The following is a 19120-nucleotide window of genomic DNA, read 5'->3' as shown; positions in this document are numbered from 1 at the left end:
GTGAGATTCCCATCCCTCTGGGCATTTACTATTAGAATGATGTCTACTTTAATTGACTGGCTTAAGTAAAATGTTGGCACGAGAGAGGATCCAGGCCTGCATGAACTTCTGAAGTCCCTCGTACTTCTCCTGAACTGGGAAAGCTGTGGGCTGGAATGAAAGAAAGGAGAATGAGAGTGGGCAGAGGAAGTTGTATATCCTGCCAATGATCATTTCTGACTGTGAAGAGTATTCTTTTTCCTCTGTATTTTCTTCCATGTGTAACTTAAACAACATCATTTTCACATACTTAAGTTTCCCTGGCCCACCAATGTAGAACAGGTGTCTGCAGGAGCCAACAAAGCTGTTAACGAAAATGCAGACGTTGGATCAAAGACAAAGGAGCCTAACCTACTTTGACAAAGTAGCCTAACCTAAGAAAATCAGGGGACCTGACGCAGTCACTGAAACAATTCCCTTCCCTCCTCCAAGATTCTCAGGAATGGCTGTCAGGTGGAAATGGATGGTGAACACAAAGAAGGCTCATGTGTCATCTGATGTAAGATCACACGGGAGCAGTCACAGACAAGCTCCTGAAAAGTCTCCAGCGAGACCAGACACATAACACTGAGGGCAAAGACACACCACACAGTTTGGCAACATTTTAGAAAGTTACTTGAACACTCCCTTCACAGCTCCAGGGTCCCCTCATTTTCCTTTCTCTCCCCTCGTATAAAACTGCCACTGATAAACTATCAGTGTGAATACTCCCTGAGGGCACCAAAACCTTTATTAGTACCCTTCTCACTTCCTCCAGGAAGCTGCTCATCTGTGTGTAATTGATGTCTCAAAAGAGATCCTATGCACACACTTCAGGCCATCTTAAAGCACTTTTCACTTTTGAAAAAAGACCCCTCTGTGGCCTCTGAGCCAATGCAAACAATGAGTGAGCAGAATAATTTTTCATTAAGTTAACACGACTCCTGCCAAGAATCATACAATCAGAAACCTGCTTATAAAACCGGCCATAAGGAATAATGAAAAGGACCACAGAAAATTCTTCAAATGTTGGAATCATTATTCACCCTGGGATCTGAGGACTAAAACATAGGATATGTGTTCTCTATAATCTTTTTCCCTAAATAGAGACTTTGAAAATACTAATTCTCCAGCTAGAGTGCTGCTTCCTCCCTGAAAGCCATTAGGGTTAATAACAAGCAGAACCTTTTTTGATCTCTATGGATGAAAATTGTACATTCTCCAGTCTCCTCATTTTAAAAGATTGAATAGGATGGTTGCTTTTGATTTTAAACATGAAATGTATCAGGGCCACAAAAAGAGAAGCTCATTTTTTTTCCTGTTAATAACAATTTATAAATAGATGGGGAAGAAAGTGAAGACGATCTACTGAGTGTGTCATTTCTTATAAAATATGTGTGGTTTCTGCAGCCAGCAATGCACTGTAAGTCAACTTAATATGTGTAAGCAAACTCATGATATACCAATGTATTATGTTCAGAAAACAACTCAGACACAAACATAACCATAAATCTCTGACTAAACTAGCCCATAAAATTCTACATATTTTCTTTGGGTGACATAGATCTATACTTATATTGGCATAAATGGTCATGGGTTGTCAACAAAGATATATCAAGTGATTCACCTAAATCACTGTTCGATCTTCAGAGCTAAGCTTGTAAAATGTGACGAGTTTACTTTCTTGAGTCTCTAATTCTTATTAACTTGAAAAACTTGTTTAGGAGTCAAAAAACATAATGCACAACTATAGTTTTGTGTCTTGTAAATTCTATAATTGATAATGTATCACGTTTCCTGCACTCTAAAAATTTTCAACAAAACGTTAAAACAAAGTATCTTGGCAAAGCACCTCTCATTTAAAAACGAATCTGTTTTGCTGCGCAACTGATTGAAAGAAGAGGGCAAAAACATTACTGTTATTATCTTAACTCTACCTAAAGACTCAAATGTTACTGACTGGAGTCAGGCTGCAAGATTTCTTTCTGGTTATCAGTTTTTGTAAAGCGCTTTCTTTTCAAGTACTTCACTGTGTTTCCCCTTTAGTGGTGCAACAAATGTCAACTAATCTTTGTTAATTTGAAATAGCTCTATGCTAGCGGAGGCTTACTCCTTGGACTGCCACAAGCATATCCTACCAATTGACAGTTATTATTCACCTTGATACTTTTCACCCTTTCATCCCAAAGGAGGAACGGGAAAAGGAGAAGGGAATAAAGATTTAAAAAACAGATGGTGGGACCCTCCCCTCCCCTCCTCCTCTCCCCTTGCCCTTTCTCCCATGCCCCTGCAACCCCACACATCCCCACCTTCCCTCTCTAATTATATTTTCAAAGTATATTTGTACAGCTGTACGAAGTGTGGAAATTATATCCATTCTAACTGCTGGTTCAAATACGTATTAGAAATAGAGTAAGCAAGGAAATCACCTAAATCAGTTCAGGTTCATAGTATTTATTATCGATTTGTAAGAAATCATGTGGTAGCCCACTCCTCCATTTGGATAAGCTCAAGTTTATAATCAGTACAGAGTTGGACAAATGTTGAAAAACCAAACTGCATCAAAGACTCCTGGCTAAGAGTGTTCCCTACAGTCCCAGGCAGAGTCAGTGGTCAGAGCCTGGCTTTTGGTGTCACTCACATCTACCTGGGCTTGACACTTGGATGACATATTGAACCTCTAAGTCCGTTTCCTCACTGGTCAAAAATAAAATTAAATTAAAAATAGAAAAATTAAATAAAACACAATAACAGAGCCTAGGAAGATTGAATATCTCACAGGAATGTTGTCAGGGTTAAACAATCTACATGCAAACAGCTCACAAAGCCTAGGCGTTGTGAGCACTCAACGTATTTTCAATATCTAGGTTTGAAAATGTAGCCTAAGGTTAATGGACTCTACACATAAGTCTACGGTACACAAACGGAGAGGAAATATACTTGTCCTATAAGAAGCAATTGTGGTTTGCAATAAGATGGAAAAGTGGGCAAGTCAAGGGATACTCAAGGAAATAAGCTATTTACTATTCTTTCAGTGATTCCTCAAAGCAATTTCCCTACTACAACTTCAAAGGAGAGGCCAGGAAATCTAGTTTTGGTCACATTAGCTGGAGATGTGTGGGTATGTGTTATCTGGTGAAGTACCTATTCACATTTCAAATTAGGGGAGTTTGCCTATCCCTGCTCTGGTTTAATTACTGGCTAAGTGCTCTCACCCTGTCCTCGACCCCTTCCCAGCCACTAAAACCCTCCCACTCTTTCCTCTGACATTCAGGATTAGTCGTTAGCAAAGTCTCTGATTAACCTCTATCTTTTTCCCTGAACCCTCCCTTCGCATCTTGATCTACAAAACCTGGCTCTCTCCCGTGGACACTATTTCCCCTGGAACTCTCTCAAGTAGCAGCCTGTTTCTTTACCACGCATCTTGTACCGCTGGGCCTGGAAATGGGACGAGGGGACTCTATTCTCCTTCCCTGCTCCTTAGATGCCTCCAGCATCAACAGACTGCTCCTCCTTACTAAATATTTACCAACTCCTGGATTACTCCCTTTCATTTTCGGCAGATTTTAGCTCCTAAGTGCTGCACCCTTTCAATGCTAGTTCTGTCATAATTGTCTGTTTCAATATCCACACAGACGATTCTCTAATATTTCATGGCAGGGCCACCAACAGCCTTTACAACATCTTTGTGCAAATAGGAAAAGGCAACATTTCCTCCAGGTAGGCCCTGCTCCATCCCAGGACACGAAGCTGGGCAGACGAAGGCCTGCTGAATTTCAGTCGCTGATGGTCACTTCAGCCAGGTCACTCTGAAGAGGGTACACACACTGCCTAAACATTCATGACAGCCTTCAACCTACCCTCCCTCTTTCATCTCAGACATGCATCCCATATCACCCTAACCTCGATTTCACACATTCCACTCTTACATCACCTATCCTTCCAATTCATTTCCTCTAGAACACCAAATCAAACAATCTGGGGCTTCCCTGGTGGTGCAGTGGTTGAGAGTCCGCCTGCCGATGCGGAGGACACGGGTTCGCGCCCCAGTCCGGGATGATCCCACATGCTGCGGAGCGGCTGGGCCCGTGAGCCGTGGCCGCTGAGCCTGTGCGTCCGGAACCTGTGCTCCGCAACGGGATAGGCCACAACAGTGAGATGCCCATGTACCTCAAAAACGAAACAAAAAAACCAAAAACAAACAATCTGTCCACCCTAGGGAGACCTCCACCTCCTCCTTCACAGCATCCCACACACAATCGTGTCTTCCCTCACCTCCACAACCAGCTGAAATTCAATGGAGATGGATTTCAATGTTCTATGTCATGTACCCTCAACTGTGTCCCGCTCTGGCTTCATCATTCACACCTGGCAAAATCCCAGCTCTGGTCCAATCCAACTCTGTACCCACTCCACACTTGTACAGCGATCATGAACATGACTGGAGAAAAATGTACAACTATGCTGGCTGATCTCATGTTAAATTCAGGATTAGCCACTTCAGGAGTGTCCTTAATGCTGTTGGACTTGAGACAAACATTTTCTATCTTCCCCTTAGATCTACAAAGCTACTTCCCCATCTTCACCCTTGGCTGAAGAACTCATTTCCTATTTCACTGAGAAAAATGGAGCAATAAGAAGCGAACTTCCGTACCAGGCCCCATCACTTCTCTGACACTGTATCTTACCATCTTCTCCCTTGCTCACTCTGGACTCCAACTACACTGGCCTCTTGATGTTTCTGGAACATTCCAGGCACTCTACTGCCTCAAGACTTTTGTGATTGCTCCTTCTTTTACCTAGAACTCTCTCCCATCAAATGCCTGCTCCCTCACTGCCTCGGGTCTTTCCTCAAATATCCCTCTCTCACTCTTATCTCCTTATTTAATTTATTTTGCCCCATATCTCTTGTTGGCACTGAATAAGCTGTAAATTTTACATGTTTCTTTTGCTCATTGTCTGTCTCTCTACCAATATAAAAGCCACGAGAGGTCTCTTTCTGTTCTTCTTTTTCACTGTTGTAACTATAATGTCAAGAACAGTACTTGGCACATAGCAGAAACTCAATATATATGTTGATACATGTTAACAGAGAGGTGGTGGAGGAGGGAGAGGGAACACACAAGTGCTCATGCAAGCAGGCAGTACGGCAAAAGGAGTGACCCAATAAGATTCCCCTTCATCCTACTGAAGGAGAAGGGTGTGCCCCTTCCAGAAATCCAGAAAATGTCATGCATCTCTGCTTTGTTCTCTTTCTAACCACAAGGACCTGCCAAAGTTCACAGCACTTTGGGGGGCTTAGTTGAGTTTTCAAAAGGTATAGGAATAAGGACAGCAAATTCAACGAAAGTTGGCTAAAAAAGTCTAGAAAGCCGACTTCAGCCATTTTACTAAGACAAGAATCTGTTTCCTCCATTAATTCAGCACCTCGGCTGCAGGTCAGATAGCGCTGGCGCAGAGCCAGTCCCTTGGGGACTATCAGAAAGCACATCACTTTAAAGGGCAGGAGTGGCCAGTCAGAATACAAAGGGACTCCTATGACCATTAATAAAATGAATGGCTTTGGGCTATTACCGAAATATGATTTTTCTGCAAGGATCCTTTAAGGCTTCTTTGTTTAAAGATAATTTACTGATTTCTATGAGTCCACCGACAGAGACTTTAATGACACACTCTTCCTCCCAAATCATGATCTGGGTCCACTTGGGGGACCAGTAGGGTTAAAGAAAAGTACAGCAGCTTTTGTGGGACAAAGATTTGCCAAAACTGCAGTGCAGAAATTACATACACCAACGGAATCACAATGCAAATGTTTTGAGAAAGATAAAAATGGATCCACATGGACAGAATTCAGAGGTGGAAAATGCCCCCTTAGAATTCTAGAAGGGTTTCTCACTTTTCAAAAGCATTTCAGAAGAATATAACTTATTCGGTCATTGTTTTGCTGTCAGGAATGTTAACATTAAGCTTAATTTATTAAGGACAAACCTGGGAACAAAGCTATTATAAAACTACTTGTGATCACAGAAAAAATCAGCACAATCAGAAATAAAACACTGGCATTCTCAGGCCTCACTTTTATAAGAATAAAACCACGACATACCCCAGTAACCCTCTCAGATTGCAGGAGAAATATACTGATAACACTCAAGAATACTATCCAGGGAAAGCCATACTGCTAAAAAACAAAATAAAACAAAAAGCAAAGAGCAGTTTACTTTTCTTAGGTGCTAATCTTTTGAACCAGAATTGTTTGATGATAAATCTAAGAGGTAGTAGAAGCTTAGAAGAAAACTGTTATCTATAATGGTAGGGAACTCAATTAGTAAGTTATTGGAATTCTACATAACCTTTAAGAGAACAGGGTTTGTATCCTGAAATTTGTAACACTTACCTCCATTTCCTTCCCCATTGGCACTGACCTCTGCCATCTCTGTGCCTTCCAATTCAGACTCACAGCCTAAATCCAATGTTCCATCAGCTGAGCATGACGACTCCTCTTTCTATATTATTTTAAAAATAATGATTTATGGAGATGTATTAGCAATTGAAAACATTCAAAATACTTCCACGGTCCTAAGGAATTATCACAGTTGCTTGTGATTTGGAATTTCAATACTGATTTACTTTTTAATGTAAAACCACTCCTTGGTGGGGTGGGGGGGAAGCACATTGCCATAGTTGAGTTTTCGGATAACCTTTAAAATCTATACAAAAAACAAGGTTTTTTTTTTAACATATGTTGTTTCCATTTTTCTCAATTTTACCTTCTTCCTTACTTTAGAAAATGGCTTAACGACTCAGAATCTTAATCATAAATTAAATATCCAAGTAGCTACAAAAATCAACTGAAATAATACAAGTCCTTTGATTAACCTGTATTGTTTTCTGAAACACACACAGTTTAAGGGCCTGATGCTAAGTAGCTGAGAAAGAACCCCTGCTTCTTTGCCAGGTATAACTTTTAGCATTAAAAAAAACCAAAACTAAACAGAAAACTTCTCAAAGGAAATTAATGAACTTTAAATGTAACCCGTCATTTATTAAAGCAGACTTTTTTTAATTTATAAGAAATAATACATTGATTTTGCTTGATGCAAGTTATGCAACCATTTGCAGATCATCAGCTTTTGTTCTCTGGAATTTTGCATCTTACATGGCATTTCCATTCTAGATGGAAATGGGAGTTACTCTAAAATAATTAAGACTCAGTTATCTGAAGCTTTTTATTTCTCTATTCTTCTCATATAACAAGTATGCATTATTAGTAAAAACTTCCCAGAGATCAGTGGTTGTTTTAAATTTGAATAATTGATTTAAATCAGCAAATTTTCAAGAAGAATGGGTACATTTCTTATTTTTTGTAAAAGACAGAAAGGCATACAGGTGTGAAGCCCGTATATCAACTGACGGTCATTAAGTCAAATAGTATTTGGCAACTGTGATCATCTTAAAACTTGGCTGATCAACCATGGCACTCCTCCATGTAAATTTTTAAGAATCAAGAATTTTAAGGAAGCCACAACTATTTTCCATTACCATATGTTAGAGTGAAACCACAGATATGTTTTCTTTAAAGAAAATGTCATTGTTTATTCTTAATATGAAATCACTTTTAAGACATCTGAAAACATTTAAAAGGCAAAGGAGTCATTCTACCCTTCACCCAAGTCTAATTTTGTTTACCTTCACATGTAAATGCATGATACACAGTAATAACAGACATACTACGCAGAACAGTCCAACTTACTTTGAGAGCATAGAGGCCTGACTTTCCAGGGATTTTGAAGAATGTTCCATCCCCTATTCGAGTGTTAGTGTGAAGCATTGCATTCAGACAGGCTAATGGAGAAGTTCCACTAGAAAATAAAAGTGTGCAAAAAATGAAGCAGTCTGAGACGCAGTTTCTGTGGCAAAACTGTTCTCAGTCTCTTAAGAAAAAAAAAAAAAAAAGACCCCTCGCATGCCTTTTTAAAATATCCTCCCAACCCCGAAAACATCTACATTACAATAACAGGCCAGTCCAGTTTCGCCAAAGTTAATCAGATGCATCTGTCTTATAGGCTTCAGGCAAAAAGTCTCCTGAATTGAAATTATGCTTTTATTCATAAAGCAACCAACACTATATTTCAAAGAAACCAAAGCCCAAACGTTTATGTGGTGTTATTTTGCAAATAATACCATGAAGCCTCAGGTTTTAAATATTACAGACAACTTGATGGTTGCACTTGAATGATCAAATAAACCAAGTTCAAGGACAGCTCCATCCTATAGGTTGAAAAGCAACAAAAGAATAATAAACCACGGAAGAACTGATTTGAAATTACAAGTATTTAAGTTACTCACGGGATTGCATTTCTCACCAAGCCCAAATAAAAATCTATATCTGTGTTTATATCTCTGATACAACTTCTTCAATGACATCCTTTCCTCAGTTCTTTATTTGTCAAATAAAGAAATATGGGTTTGGGAATTCTACCCAGCTAATAATTATGTTCAGTAGTAAAGATGCAAGTGACTAAATTATGAAGACAGATTTTTTTAAGAAACCAAACAGCATTACACTATTGATTCAAATATCAAAACACGTACGTACAAACATTACTGAAATGTATTCATATACTTAAAAAGATGTTTATGAAATGTATAACGTGTATGTATTTCCTGGGGTAGCCTTTAGAACTTTTTTTGTGTTTTGTTTGGAAACTGATATTTTTGTACACTAGAATTTAGAGGTAGAATTGTTACTTTCCTTTACTTATGTTTCCATATCCATTTTACTTCCTAATACGCTAAAAGATCAATATTTGGCTGAACCAATAAAGATTAGAAGCCCTACTCCACCCCATTTACCTAGTAGGGGTTCTGGGGATGTAATCCAAGATATCCTGGGACAAGAGAACCTTTAGGATATTAAGGCTTCAAAGTTTGAATTTCTGTGATAGAAACAAATTTTTATGTCACTAACTAAATTAAAAGTTTTCTAAAACCCAAGATTATCCAATCCCTTACTTACTAGGAATACTCACCAATAAAATGAAAAAGCCAAATTTGCTGAGTTGACACAACACACAATAGCAAGGCAGCATAGATACACATCATGGTCATAAAGGTTTGTAAGTATTGTAATAAGAAGAACACTCTTTATTATTTTAGGAAACAGCTTCTCTGTGCCAACACATCAATATGATTCCATTTGGTTTGACAGGAAGCCAGAGCCCTGATATAAATTTGGTCATAGAACAATGCAGTTAGAACACTGAAGTACACATAGAAACAATGCTGGACGTTTATGTAATATCTTTCCTCTGGAAGCTTCTACGAGCTTACAGACCTCATTTCATTATTTTTCCTCATAAAAGATGTTCTTTTCATATGTAAAGTGGGCCAGGCATACCTTATAAAGTAAAATATATTCATCTCTCAGAAATAGCTGTCCATGAATAAATTCCAGATAAATAATGCTATACATGGTATACTGAAGACTGCAAAATATATTTTTTTTTATCATCATTCTCTTCAGAAAAAGCATAGACAATCTGAAGCTGGGAATTATTATGCCAGATTTGTGGAGCTTTAATTTGGTGAAACTGTCAGAAACACAGATTTTTCTGGAGGGACTTGGCAAGAAAATGTTAGCACTGCAAGTAAAATAGAATCCTATACATAAAAATGAAACAATGTAGATGTTTTAAAGATATAACTTAATACAACTGTGCACCTATCAAACCTCACACACATGCTTCCTGTTCTTTATTCCTAAGGTCTTAATACACACAGTTCCAAGAACTCAGATTTAGAATATTAGAGAATAATACAGATTTAAAAACAACTAAAAAATACTGAACGAATATAATTTACTATCAGTATAATTTACATTTTCTTTCTAAGGTACAGTAAACCAAAGATAATTGTAGAAGATAAATTGACTATTAAATAGCAGTTTAATGCTATGCCTGCTGCAAACATAAGTGATAAACACCCAGTTTCATATAAATAATAAGCTCTGTTGAACATGAATATATTATTAAATTATACTGTTTATTAACTCAATAAACTCAAGATTTACTGTGGAAATATTTTTTAAAATATGTAATTTACAATCACATAACAACAGATCTCCAAAAGTCTCAATGACTACTGTAATTTTCCCAAATCTTTCCCAAAACAAACATATGAAATTCGTTTTATTTCAAAACTATATAACATTTGCATTTCAGAAGAATTAAAAAATACTTTGCAATCAAATGCAAATTTTACTACTCAAGTCAGTGGTTGATAGGCACTTAGTTTTAAACATATCACTTGCATTTCTTCCTAGAAAAAAACCCGAATTATATAGTCCATTTTATTTAAAACAATAAAACATTAGCATCGAAAGAGTGAAGTGCTTACTAAAAAGGTAACTGTTTTATCCACTGCATATACATAGGAAAGTGAATTTTAAAAATCTTTCATACCCTTTACTTATTGCTATTATTCTCAACATTTCCATAAGGTCTAGAAATTTTGGACTGCTTTCCCTGAAAACATGAATGTCTTAATTAACTGTCATTGAACAGGAGTAAATAAAAGTCTCATTTACGTATTTTTATTATTTTAATATTCAGAAAAAAACAGAACTAGCAAGTATACCTAGGCCAGCTTTAAAAAAGATACAAACATACATTTATACATCTGTATATATTAAAAAAGCACAATGACTTACTGTGGGTATGAAAGAAGATGAGGCAAGTATGTGTTAAAAGTCTGTATTCTTAGATAACATGGACATCTTCTATGCAATATTTCTTATTTTTAATTTAAAAAATTTGTTCACACTTAACGCAAGAGTTAATCACCTCAGTCAGAATTCAAAAGCTAAAATTTCTGGAACAGAATACGTGCATGTGTACACAATATATGAAATAATAAAACAACATTTTAACCAAAAAAATCTCTAAAATTTCAAAAGTTACTTACTTTCTAAAATGATGAATTGGAAGAATTGCGATATCCCAATTTATAAAAAGAAAACAAAAAAAGAAAGGAAGGAAAAAAAAGTTAGTTTTCCAACTTAAAATGCAGTTCTACATCTTACCATTTCAATAAATAAGACAGTGTACAAGAAACACACCAAACTCAGATTTGGCTGTTGGCAGGGAGGAAAACACTGGAGGACTGGGGTGAAAGGTGAATTCTACTTTCTTCCCTAACACTTCCATAATGTTTTCCTTTTGTCCACAAGCCTCATATAGTTCCATACTAGGGATATAATTAGGAGTAAATAAGCAGGACACTATTTGCCCCCAGTTCTTTTCTTTCTCCCATTCCCTGTAATTGAGCCCTTCCCTATACACCTGCCAGGGTAGATATACACCTTATTCTATTTGTTTGTTTTCCTCCTTAGACTGTAGGGTTGTGGAACCCTTCTGGTTTGTTTTCATTTCCCACAACCCCTGAAGCAGAACGGGGTGGAATTTGGAGGCAGGGGAGCAGGCATAATTTAAACTGTCTAGACATCAAAGAACCCCCAGAGATGCTTTGCAGAGCCCCAGTGCTGTGTGAACTACAGAAAAACCATTGCTTTATCACATCAAATTGTTGACAGAACACATAAAATTTTACTAATAGTGCACACTTGGTGAAGAGAATGGATGGCCTGTCTATTTTAATAATTTTAAAAACCAGAACAAATATCTGGGGAATGCAGTTGGAAGAATATTTACACACGACAAAGAAAATATCATCGTTGTGGTCCTCTGTTCCTTTCCATATAACATAATAATGCTTTACAAGACAGTACTTAAGTAATCCAAATCTTAAACTACTAAGTATCCCTTAATAATAATTTTAGCTGAAAGCTATTTCCTGCAAACATTCTAAAATCTCATTTTACAATTATGGGAGCATCAAAAACGTAATCCTGAACAACTGAAGTCTAAAAATTCAACAAATTTAAGGAGCAATTATTAAGCAGCATTATTAGTCTGTTATTGCGCTGTCTTATTAATATGAATTAATTGAAACAATTTTATGTTTACTCTTTCAAAAAAATTAATAATAGCTCCTTTCAAGTATTTTCAGTGTTGATAGCCTAGAGAAAATGTCTTAATTTTAAAGGTTATATTTTTAAGGGGAAATTATGTGGGCCTCTGAGGTGGAGGTAACGTTTCAGTTCTTTATACAGAATCTTAGCGTTCACTATGTGAAAATTAAATTGTTTACTTAGGATTTGTGCATTTCACTTTATATATGTCACATTTCACAAAAAAAATGTTTTTAAAATGTTAAAAAAAAACCAATAATGCACCCTTGGATTTACTTACGTATTTACATATTTAATGGGTAGGTCACTACTACTAATAGACGAATAAACTATTTCTACCATTGAATGTGGATGACTCTTAAACACACATACACAAGGTTTGTATCAATTGATAAATCAGTAACCTAGATGATTAAAAACTACCCTAGAATGTCAAGCCAAACAAACTTCTTACTCTTGAGAAATATTACTGCTGGTCTGGAACCCCCCAGAATGACTGAAAAATAAAAACTTAAAAGTTAGAGTCCTTTATACATATGTTATCTGAAGAATCCCAGCACATAAAATATTAACCAAAAAATGACCTACAGCAGTTCTGAAATTTGATTTTGAAGACAAAAACAGTGTCCCAAACTTCACAGTCCCTCTAAGAGGATCCCTAGTGAAAGTTTTTAATGGGCACTGACTTATGACAAATAACAAATATTAGAGTTATAAAATGTTAAGTATGATTCCCAGTTTTGCAGATATAACTGAGACTGAGAGGTTAAGAATCTTTCTACAGTTAAACAGCTAACTGATACAGCTGAAATCCAAATTCTACTCTGATTTCAAAGCCCATATAAACATATAAAAATAAACAGGAACAACCAGAGATGGGTCATATTTAAAGAAGATAGTTTGCATTTTTCTATGTAAAGAATACCTACATGATTTTCAATATTCAACGTGTCTGTAGGGTAAAATTAGAGACTTAGTCCCAAGTACTCTTTTATGAGGTGGGGATATTGAGGCAGGAAATAAAATTACCAAGTGACAAATGTTGTACAATTTAATTCTTAAATTTAGAGAAACAGTTTCAGACTCTAAACCTAGACATGCATCTCTGATTGGCTTGAACAGTGTAAAAATATATTATTTGGGGAACATAAACAGGCATTTGAACTTAGACTCTCTGTAGCCACTTTATGGACATTACCAAGCTACCACTAGATAGACTGCAGTGATTCATACAGCCATATGCACTAAACAGACCTTTTGTTTTAGGAGACAAGAATTTCAAAACATCAGTACAAGGACAAAAGTTTGCTCGGCGTTATTTTAGAATAGGATCTATAAGGAAATTAAGAAATGGCCCTAAAAACGTGTAAGCTAAAGCATATAATCTAAATTATAATTTTTAAAGACCTCCAACTAAAAGATGAGGTGAGATGGTTATCTTTGATATAGACATTAAGGAAAGAACACACCACATGTATAGCTGAATACTGGCGATTGTATTTCTACAACTATGCATGTCATGACATGCCATATTACCACTGCTATACTAAGAAAGGCAGTGGAATACAATGAATAAGACTGTGACTTGTGGAGCCAGTCAGCCTGAGCTCAGCTGAGGCTAGACCATTGCCTAGCTCTGCGACTTTGGACTTCACCGCTCTGGGTCTCAGGTTTCTCAACTACAAAATGTGGATAACAAAAGTCACTATTGCCTAGGGGATCATTCTGAAGATTTAATGAGTTAAAACATGTAAAGCACCTAGAATTATGTCTGGCATATTGTACGTGTTCAAATATTGTGAGTTAGTAGTAGTAGTCTTATTATTTATTACTATTATGGCTCAAAGTAACCAACACCTAGAGGTACAAAGGATGGCAAATGGAAAGAAATTATATTTTCTGTAGCTTGTTTAAAGAATTGGTTCAGGTAATATTTTGTCTGATTTCATTTTTGTTTCATTAGTAAAAATAAGTGAAGATATGCAAGTGTACACACCCCCATCCCACAGCCTTTCACATGTGATAAATATTGAAAATAACTTATTCAGTAAAGGCAGAGAGAACAGAATGATAATAATAAACATCTATTATTATAGTTGCCATTTATTGAGCATCCCTAACGCAACTGGGCTTTCACAACTATTATCTATATTCCTTACAGTCACCATAAAATGTAAACGTGATTCCGAGTTTTACAGATGTAACTGAGGCTGAGAGGTTAAGAATCATAGTGTAGTCAAATAAGAACTAAGTGACACAGCTGAAACCAAATTCTACTGATTCCAATGTCCGTGCTCTTTCCACCACCCCACATTCTCTGTCCATAGAGTTGTTTCTTCCACTTAACTATCCTTGGATACTACCAAAGAATATTTAGCACTTGAAGGAAACACACAAAGAAAAGCCAGATGCTGGAAAATGGTAAGATGTTGGCTCCATCTTCACTCAGCGTTGCCTATAACAATGACTCCCCCAGGGTAAATTTCAAATAATAAAAAGAAAGAACTAGATTGCAGAAGATGACACTGTTGGTTGTCTTGTTCAGGTACTGCTACCCTATGAACACTAAGGAAGAGAGACCTTTGAGAGAATACGGTAGAGAATTCAGATCCGTAATTGAGAGGCCTCTTTGTAGAACTAGATCATTAAAGAATAACACAATCCATTAGCTGAATAAATATTTATTGAGCACATTATATATGCCAAACTAATCTTGAGATAAATTTGCACTCTGACAGTGCTTTGTACAGAACAGAAATGCAGGCTGAGCTGAACTGAATTCTCTGAATACATATGAAATGACAAGGAATTCAGGAGAAAGGAGCCTTGAGGCATGTGCCACAAAAAGAAGAAAATCATTTGGAATTTAGATGTTATCCCTAGTTTATTCTAAGGAGATGACTGAGATGGGATCATGTGTGAATTTCTTCTATCACTAACTCCAATGCAGAGGCAGCCAACCCATGGCCATTGATGGCTCTTCAGGACTTTATACTACTTCCCCACAACTATAATCTCAAAGAGAATATCTTCATTGATGCCAAAACACCCACATATCTTCCAAAATAAAAGAAAACAGTGGATTTCATATATTAAAGAACAGACATTGTAAATATATTTAGTATGATAAAATAGATTCATATAAAAATGTTAATTTCTATGTTCTACTTGTAGCTACTCATACTCTCCCGTTTTGTTAGCAACGGCTAATATTATAGTGTTTCTGAATGTGTTCTATGGGATGTTAGTCCCAAGTGATACTCAAAAACCTGTCAAAGGAGTTTCAGAAAAGCTGCATTCTCCCTTTGCAAACTCACCAAATCCATTAACGGTATACACTAAAGTCTCTGAAAAATCTTACATAACTCCAGAAACCTACTTAACTCAGTGTTTCCTAAGCATATATAATTTTCAAATCCTCCCCACAATAATAGGTAGCAACATCCCCTATTACAGAATGCCAAGAAATATATGTGGGGGAATGCTAAACTTTTATGGTTAGGGTCATTAGGAAAAAGTACCTAGCTTGGATATTCTCAGGAATATTTTATTAGCAAAATGCTCAAAAATTATCTTAAAGGTATATAAAATATTTGTTTCTCTGTGAAAAAATAAAGCAGTGTGATGATTATTTTTCCCTGTGTAGATTTATAAAATTGAAAAACACCCAGGCACTTTAAATAGCATTGAAAAATTTACAAACAGTATCCACATATAAATGAAAATACTATATATTTGCAATATTACATTACACAACATAGAAGTCATCTTACTCATCTCTCCCAGTGGAGATCTTTCTCCTGACTCTCTATGTCTCTCACTCAGTGACGGGTACCCTCCTCGTCATCACCCAGGAATGGAGCATTTCTCAGACTATCTGAATTATTCTGCCTCAACAACACTCATCTTTCAATATACATTTTTTACTTCCTCACATCCGAATTCAAACAATCTTTACGTCACAAGAAGACAGTTCTATAGCTCCTACCCCTACCCCTGCTTTCAATACCTCCCTGCTGCAATTTGGTCTACCCCACTGGTGCCAGAGCAGTTTTCCTATTAAAAAAACAAAAACAAACAAATGAAACACTGCTCAGGCTTCAGGCCATGCCATACACTAGATTGATTGACTGCATTTTTTAAAATCAGTGCTTTTCACTGCCCACCAAAGGAAGCACAAAGCCCTTGGCTGACATTAGGATCCTCTACGGTACACGTGGCACCTCCTTCATCTTCATCTTCCCCAACTCTCAGATTACTCCCCGATTCCCAGACTACTCTCCTCTGATCTGATCCAGCTCAGTAAACCATGTGCTTCTGTGGTTTCCCATCTCTCTATTTTGGCTCCTGTGAAACCCTCTGCCTGGAATTTCATCCCATTCTTTGCTCCAGTTACCATTCAAAATAAAATGCTTAACTACCACCTGTATGGTGCCAATAAATTAAATGTTCACCAGTAGGTTATAACTATAGATACAGATAGCCTTCTGTGATACCAGGGTATCTCCCTCACTGTATTACAATCTCAACACTCTGCATATCCCTCATGGCTTCCTTCCATCAAAATTGTTTACACTTCTAACTCTCCTGCCCTTACAACTTCCAACCAGTTTGGGAACTCCACAGGGGATAGACACATATTTATTTAATTGTATTATCTGACAAACAATCCCAATGTACTCAAGAGGTGTTTGTTGAAATGAACTTAATCACTGTTATAAAAATTGTTACAGTCACGGATTTGTAGACATAAAGCACTCACAATGAATATCATCTATATTCTATTTAAACTCCTGACTACAAGGGTGTCTCAAACACCCTACCTACTACACAGGCTACATGGCCACCTTATACTGGCAAGCCCTGCATTCCTTTCTCTTAGGAACTTTACCTTATTCCAGTTCAGCCATCGGTGAAATGGTCCTGATTTCCCCACCAGAAAGGCTAGCCACGTTAAACTATCTGGCCAAATTGTGGGAGTCTGAGTATCTTTGGGGAAACTGATATAGAACTAAAGGGGATGAACATACATTATTTTCAGTAAAATCATAAGCTTACTGTAAAGGTACAAAAAATATTAGCTAGCGACTAACTCTGCTTCCACAAGGATGGAGCCTGATGAGAACAAAGCTAACCCAGGCAAGCAGAGCGAAACATAGGAAGAAAACATGGGGGGGAAGATGACATCACTTGGACTCCTGCATTATCTAGTCACGTTGAAGTTCAGCCTATTGGATGTACAAGTTAAATAAGCCAATAAATCCCGTTTATTTTATTTTTGACACTTGTCTAATAGGCTAAGTGATTTATACAAGCTTATCTCATTTTTCTAGGTCTCGATGTTCTCATCTGTAAAACGATGAATTCAAAACAGGTATGTGTTAAAGCTCTACTAATATCTTTCTGGTTAAGCCTTTAAGGACAATGAATAATGGTTGGACAATTGGCATACTGTTGATTCTAGCCACGCCGCCTGCCTTTATATTCCCTTCATCTTCAACATCATCTGTTCTCCTCTCTTCCTACTCATTTGTCACGGATGCCTTGCCCTCACCTCCTAAAAACTCCTAATTAACTCTCCCATCCATAGTGATGGTTTCTGAACCTCTGTAGGCATCACAGCCTGTCCTGGGACTGCAGCATTTAGTTCTGTGCTATCTAATACCTTGTGGCTCAGTGGTAATCAGCTCCTTAGGACTTGTTCCCCTCATAGGGCCCTGTCAGACTCAGATGCTCAGAAAACATTCAGTGGCTGGTGACAAGCTAACGTTTCATGATTTACAGAAGAGAACAAAATTTGAAGCTTGGCAATACCAAACATTGGCTGAGGATGTCCAGAAACAGGAACTATGAAATACCCTAGTGAGAATATAAACTGATACAACCAGTTTGGAAAGGCATCTGGCCATATCTAGTGGAAAAAAAAAACAGGTGTGCACGCTTTACAGATCAGCAATTCCACTTGTTGGTACAGTCCCTAGAAAAACTCAATGCATATTCACAGAGTCATTATTTGTTCAGGAAAAAAACTGCCAATAAATGAAATGTTCACCAGTAGGTTATAACTACAGATTTAGATATACTTTGTATATACATAGCAAAACTATAAAGTTCTGAACCACAATAGTACACAGCAAATCTATGACACTGATTGCCTCTGAGAAAAGAAGGATATCAAAGGAACTCCAGCTTTTCGGCCAGACTTTATTTAAAAGAAATCCAAAGCAACTATGACAACGTGTCCACATCTGTTAACTCCAGCTGGTGGTTGTTGGTCTGATATTTTGCTGTATTTTCAAAAAAGAGAAACAAAAGATTGTTGATGATTTTGTTCTTTTACCCACAATTTGGCTTCTCTCTGATTCTATCAGAGCCTTCTCCCCTGTGTCAACTTATATTAAGGTTTAAACACTTTTAGGCAAGCAAATAAATAAACACATGGAAATTATATGAAAGTGTAAAGATACATCATTATACAGAGTTAAAAGTAATAAATCCCTCTCAACTTCCCCCAACCACACCCATTGCTTCTGAAGTAATGACTACTAAAGATGTACCATGTTTTTTATCCCCAGAGCTTTTCCTATTTTCATTCATATACATGCATATATTCAACTCTATGGTTTTGTATTTTAAATTTCTTTTCAACAGAAATGAGAGCTGTTAGTGCATACCAGTAGATGCATACTTTTTTACTTAATAATATGAATGGGGAAATTTCCCATAGAATGTTGTTTGCTCGTAGTGTTCTATAGAATATTAAATGCTCTTAATATTCAGATAGTGGTCTTACTATCTGATAGAGTAGATATGTTGTACTGTAATTTTTAAACTATTTCCTTATTATTTAACATGTAGCTTGTACCTAATTTTACCCATTCAGATAGTACTGCAATGAAGAATCTGGTATATATGTCTCCTTGTAAGTATGCTATAGACTGAATGTTTGTGTTCTCCCCAAAATTCATATGTTGAAACCTAACCCCCAACGTGGTACTATTGGAAAGTGGAGGCCTTTGGGAGGTGATTAGGTCATGAGAATGGAGCCGTCTTGCATGGGATTACTGTTCTTAT

At 36.9% G+C, this 19120-nt stretch overlaps 1 protein-coding gene across 1 annotated transcript in view; it reads right to left on the bottom strand.

The window, feature by feature from the left end:
- The window catches only part of ASXL3 (ASXL transcriptional regulator 3), a 143288-nt gene that overhangs the window by 100733 nt on the left and 23435 nt on the right, over nt 1-19120 (bottom strand). Inside the window, exons 2-3 of the mRNA XM_060029529.1 lie at nt 7769-7877; nt 6413-6521 (exon numbers count right to left, since the gene is read on the bottom strand). Coding sequence (XP_059885512.1) covers nt 6413-6521; nt 7769-7877 — 218 coding nt within the window. The remainder of the gene's footprint in view (nt 1-6412; nt 6522-7768; nt 7878-19120) is intronic.

The sequence above is a fragment of the Delphinus delphis genome, chromosome 13, assembly GCF_949987515.2.
Source record: "Delphinus delphis chromosome 13, mDelDel1.2, whole genome shotgun sequence".
Classification (NCBI taxonomy): Eukaryota; Metazoa; Chordata; class Mammalia; order Artiodactyla; family Delphinidae; genus Delphinus; species Delphinus delphis.
This window is presented reverse-complemented; position numbering and strand designations above follow the sequence as displayed.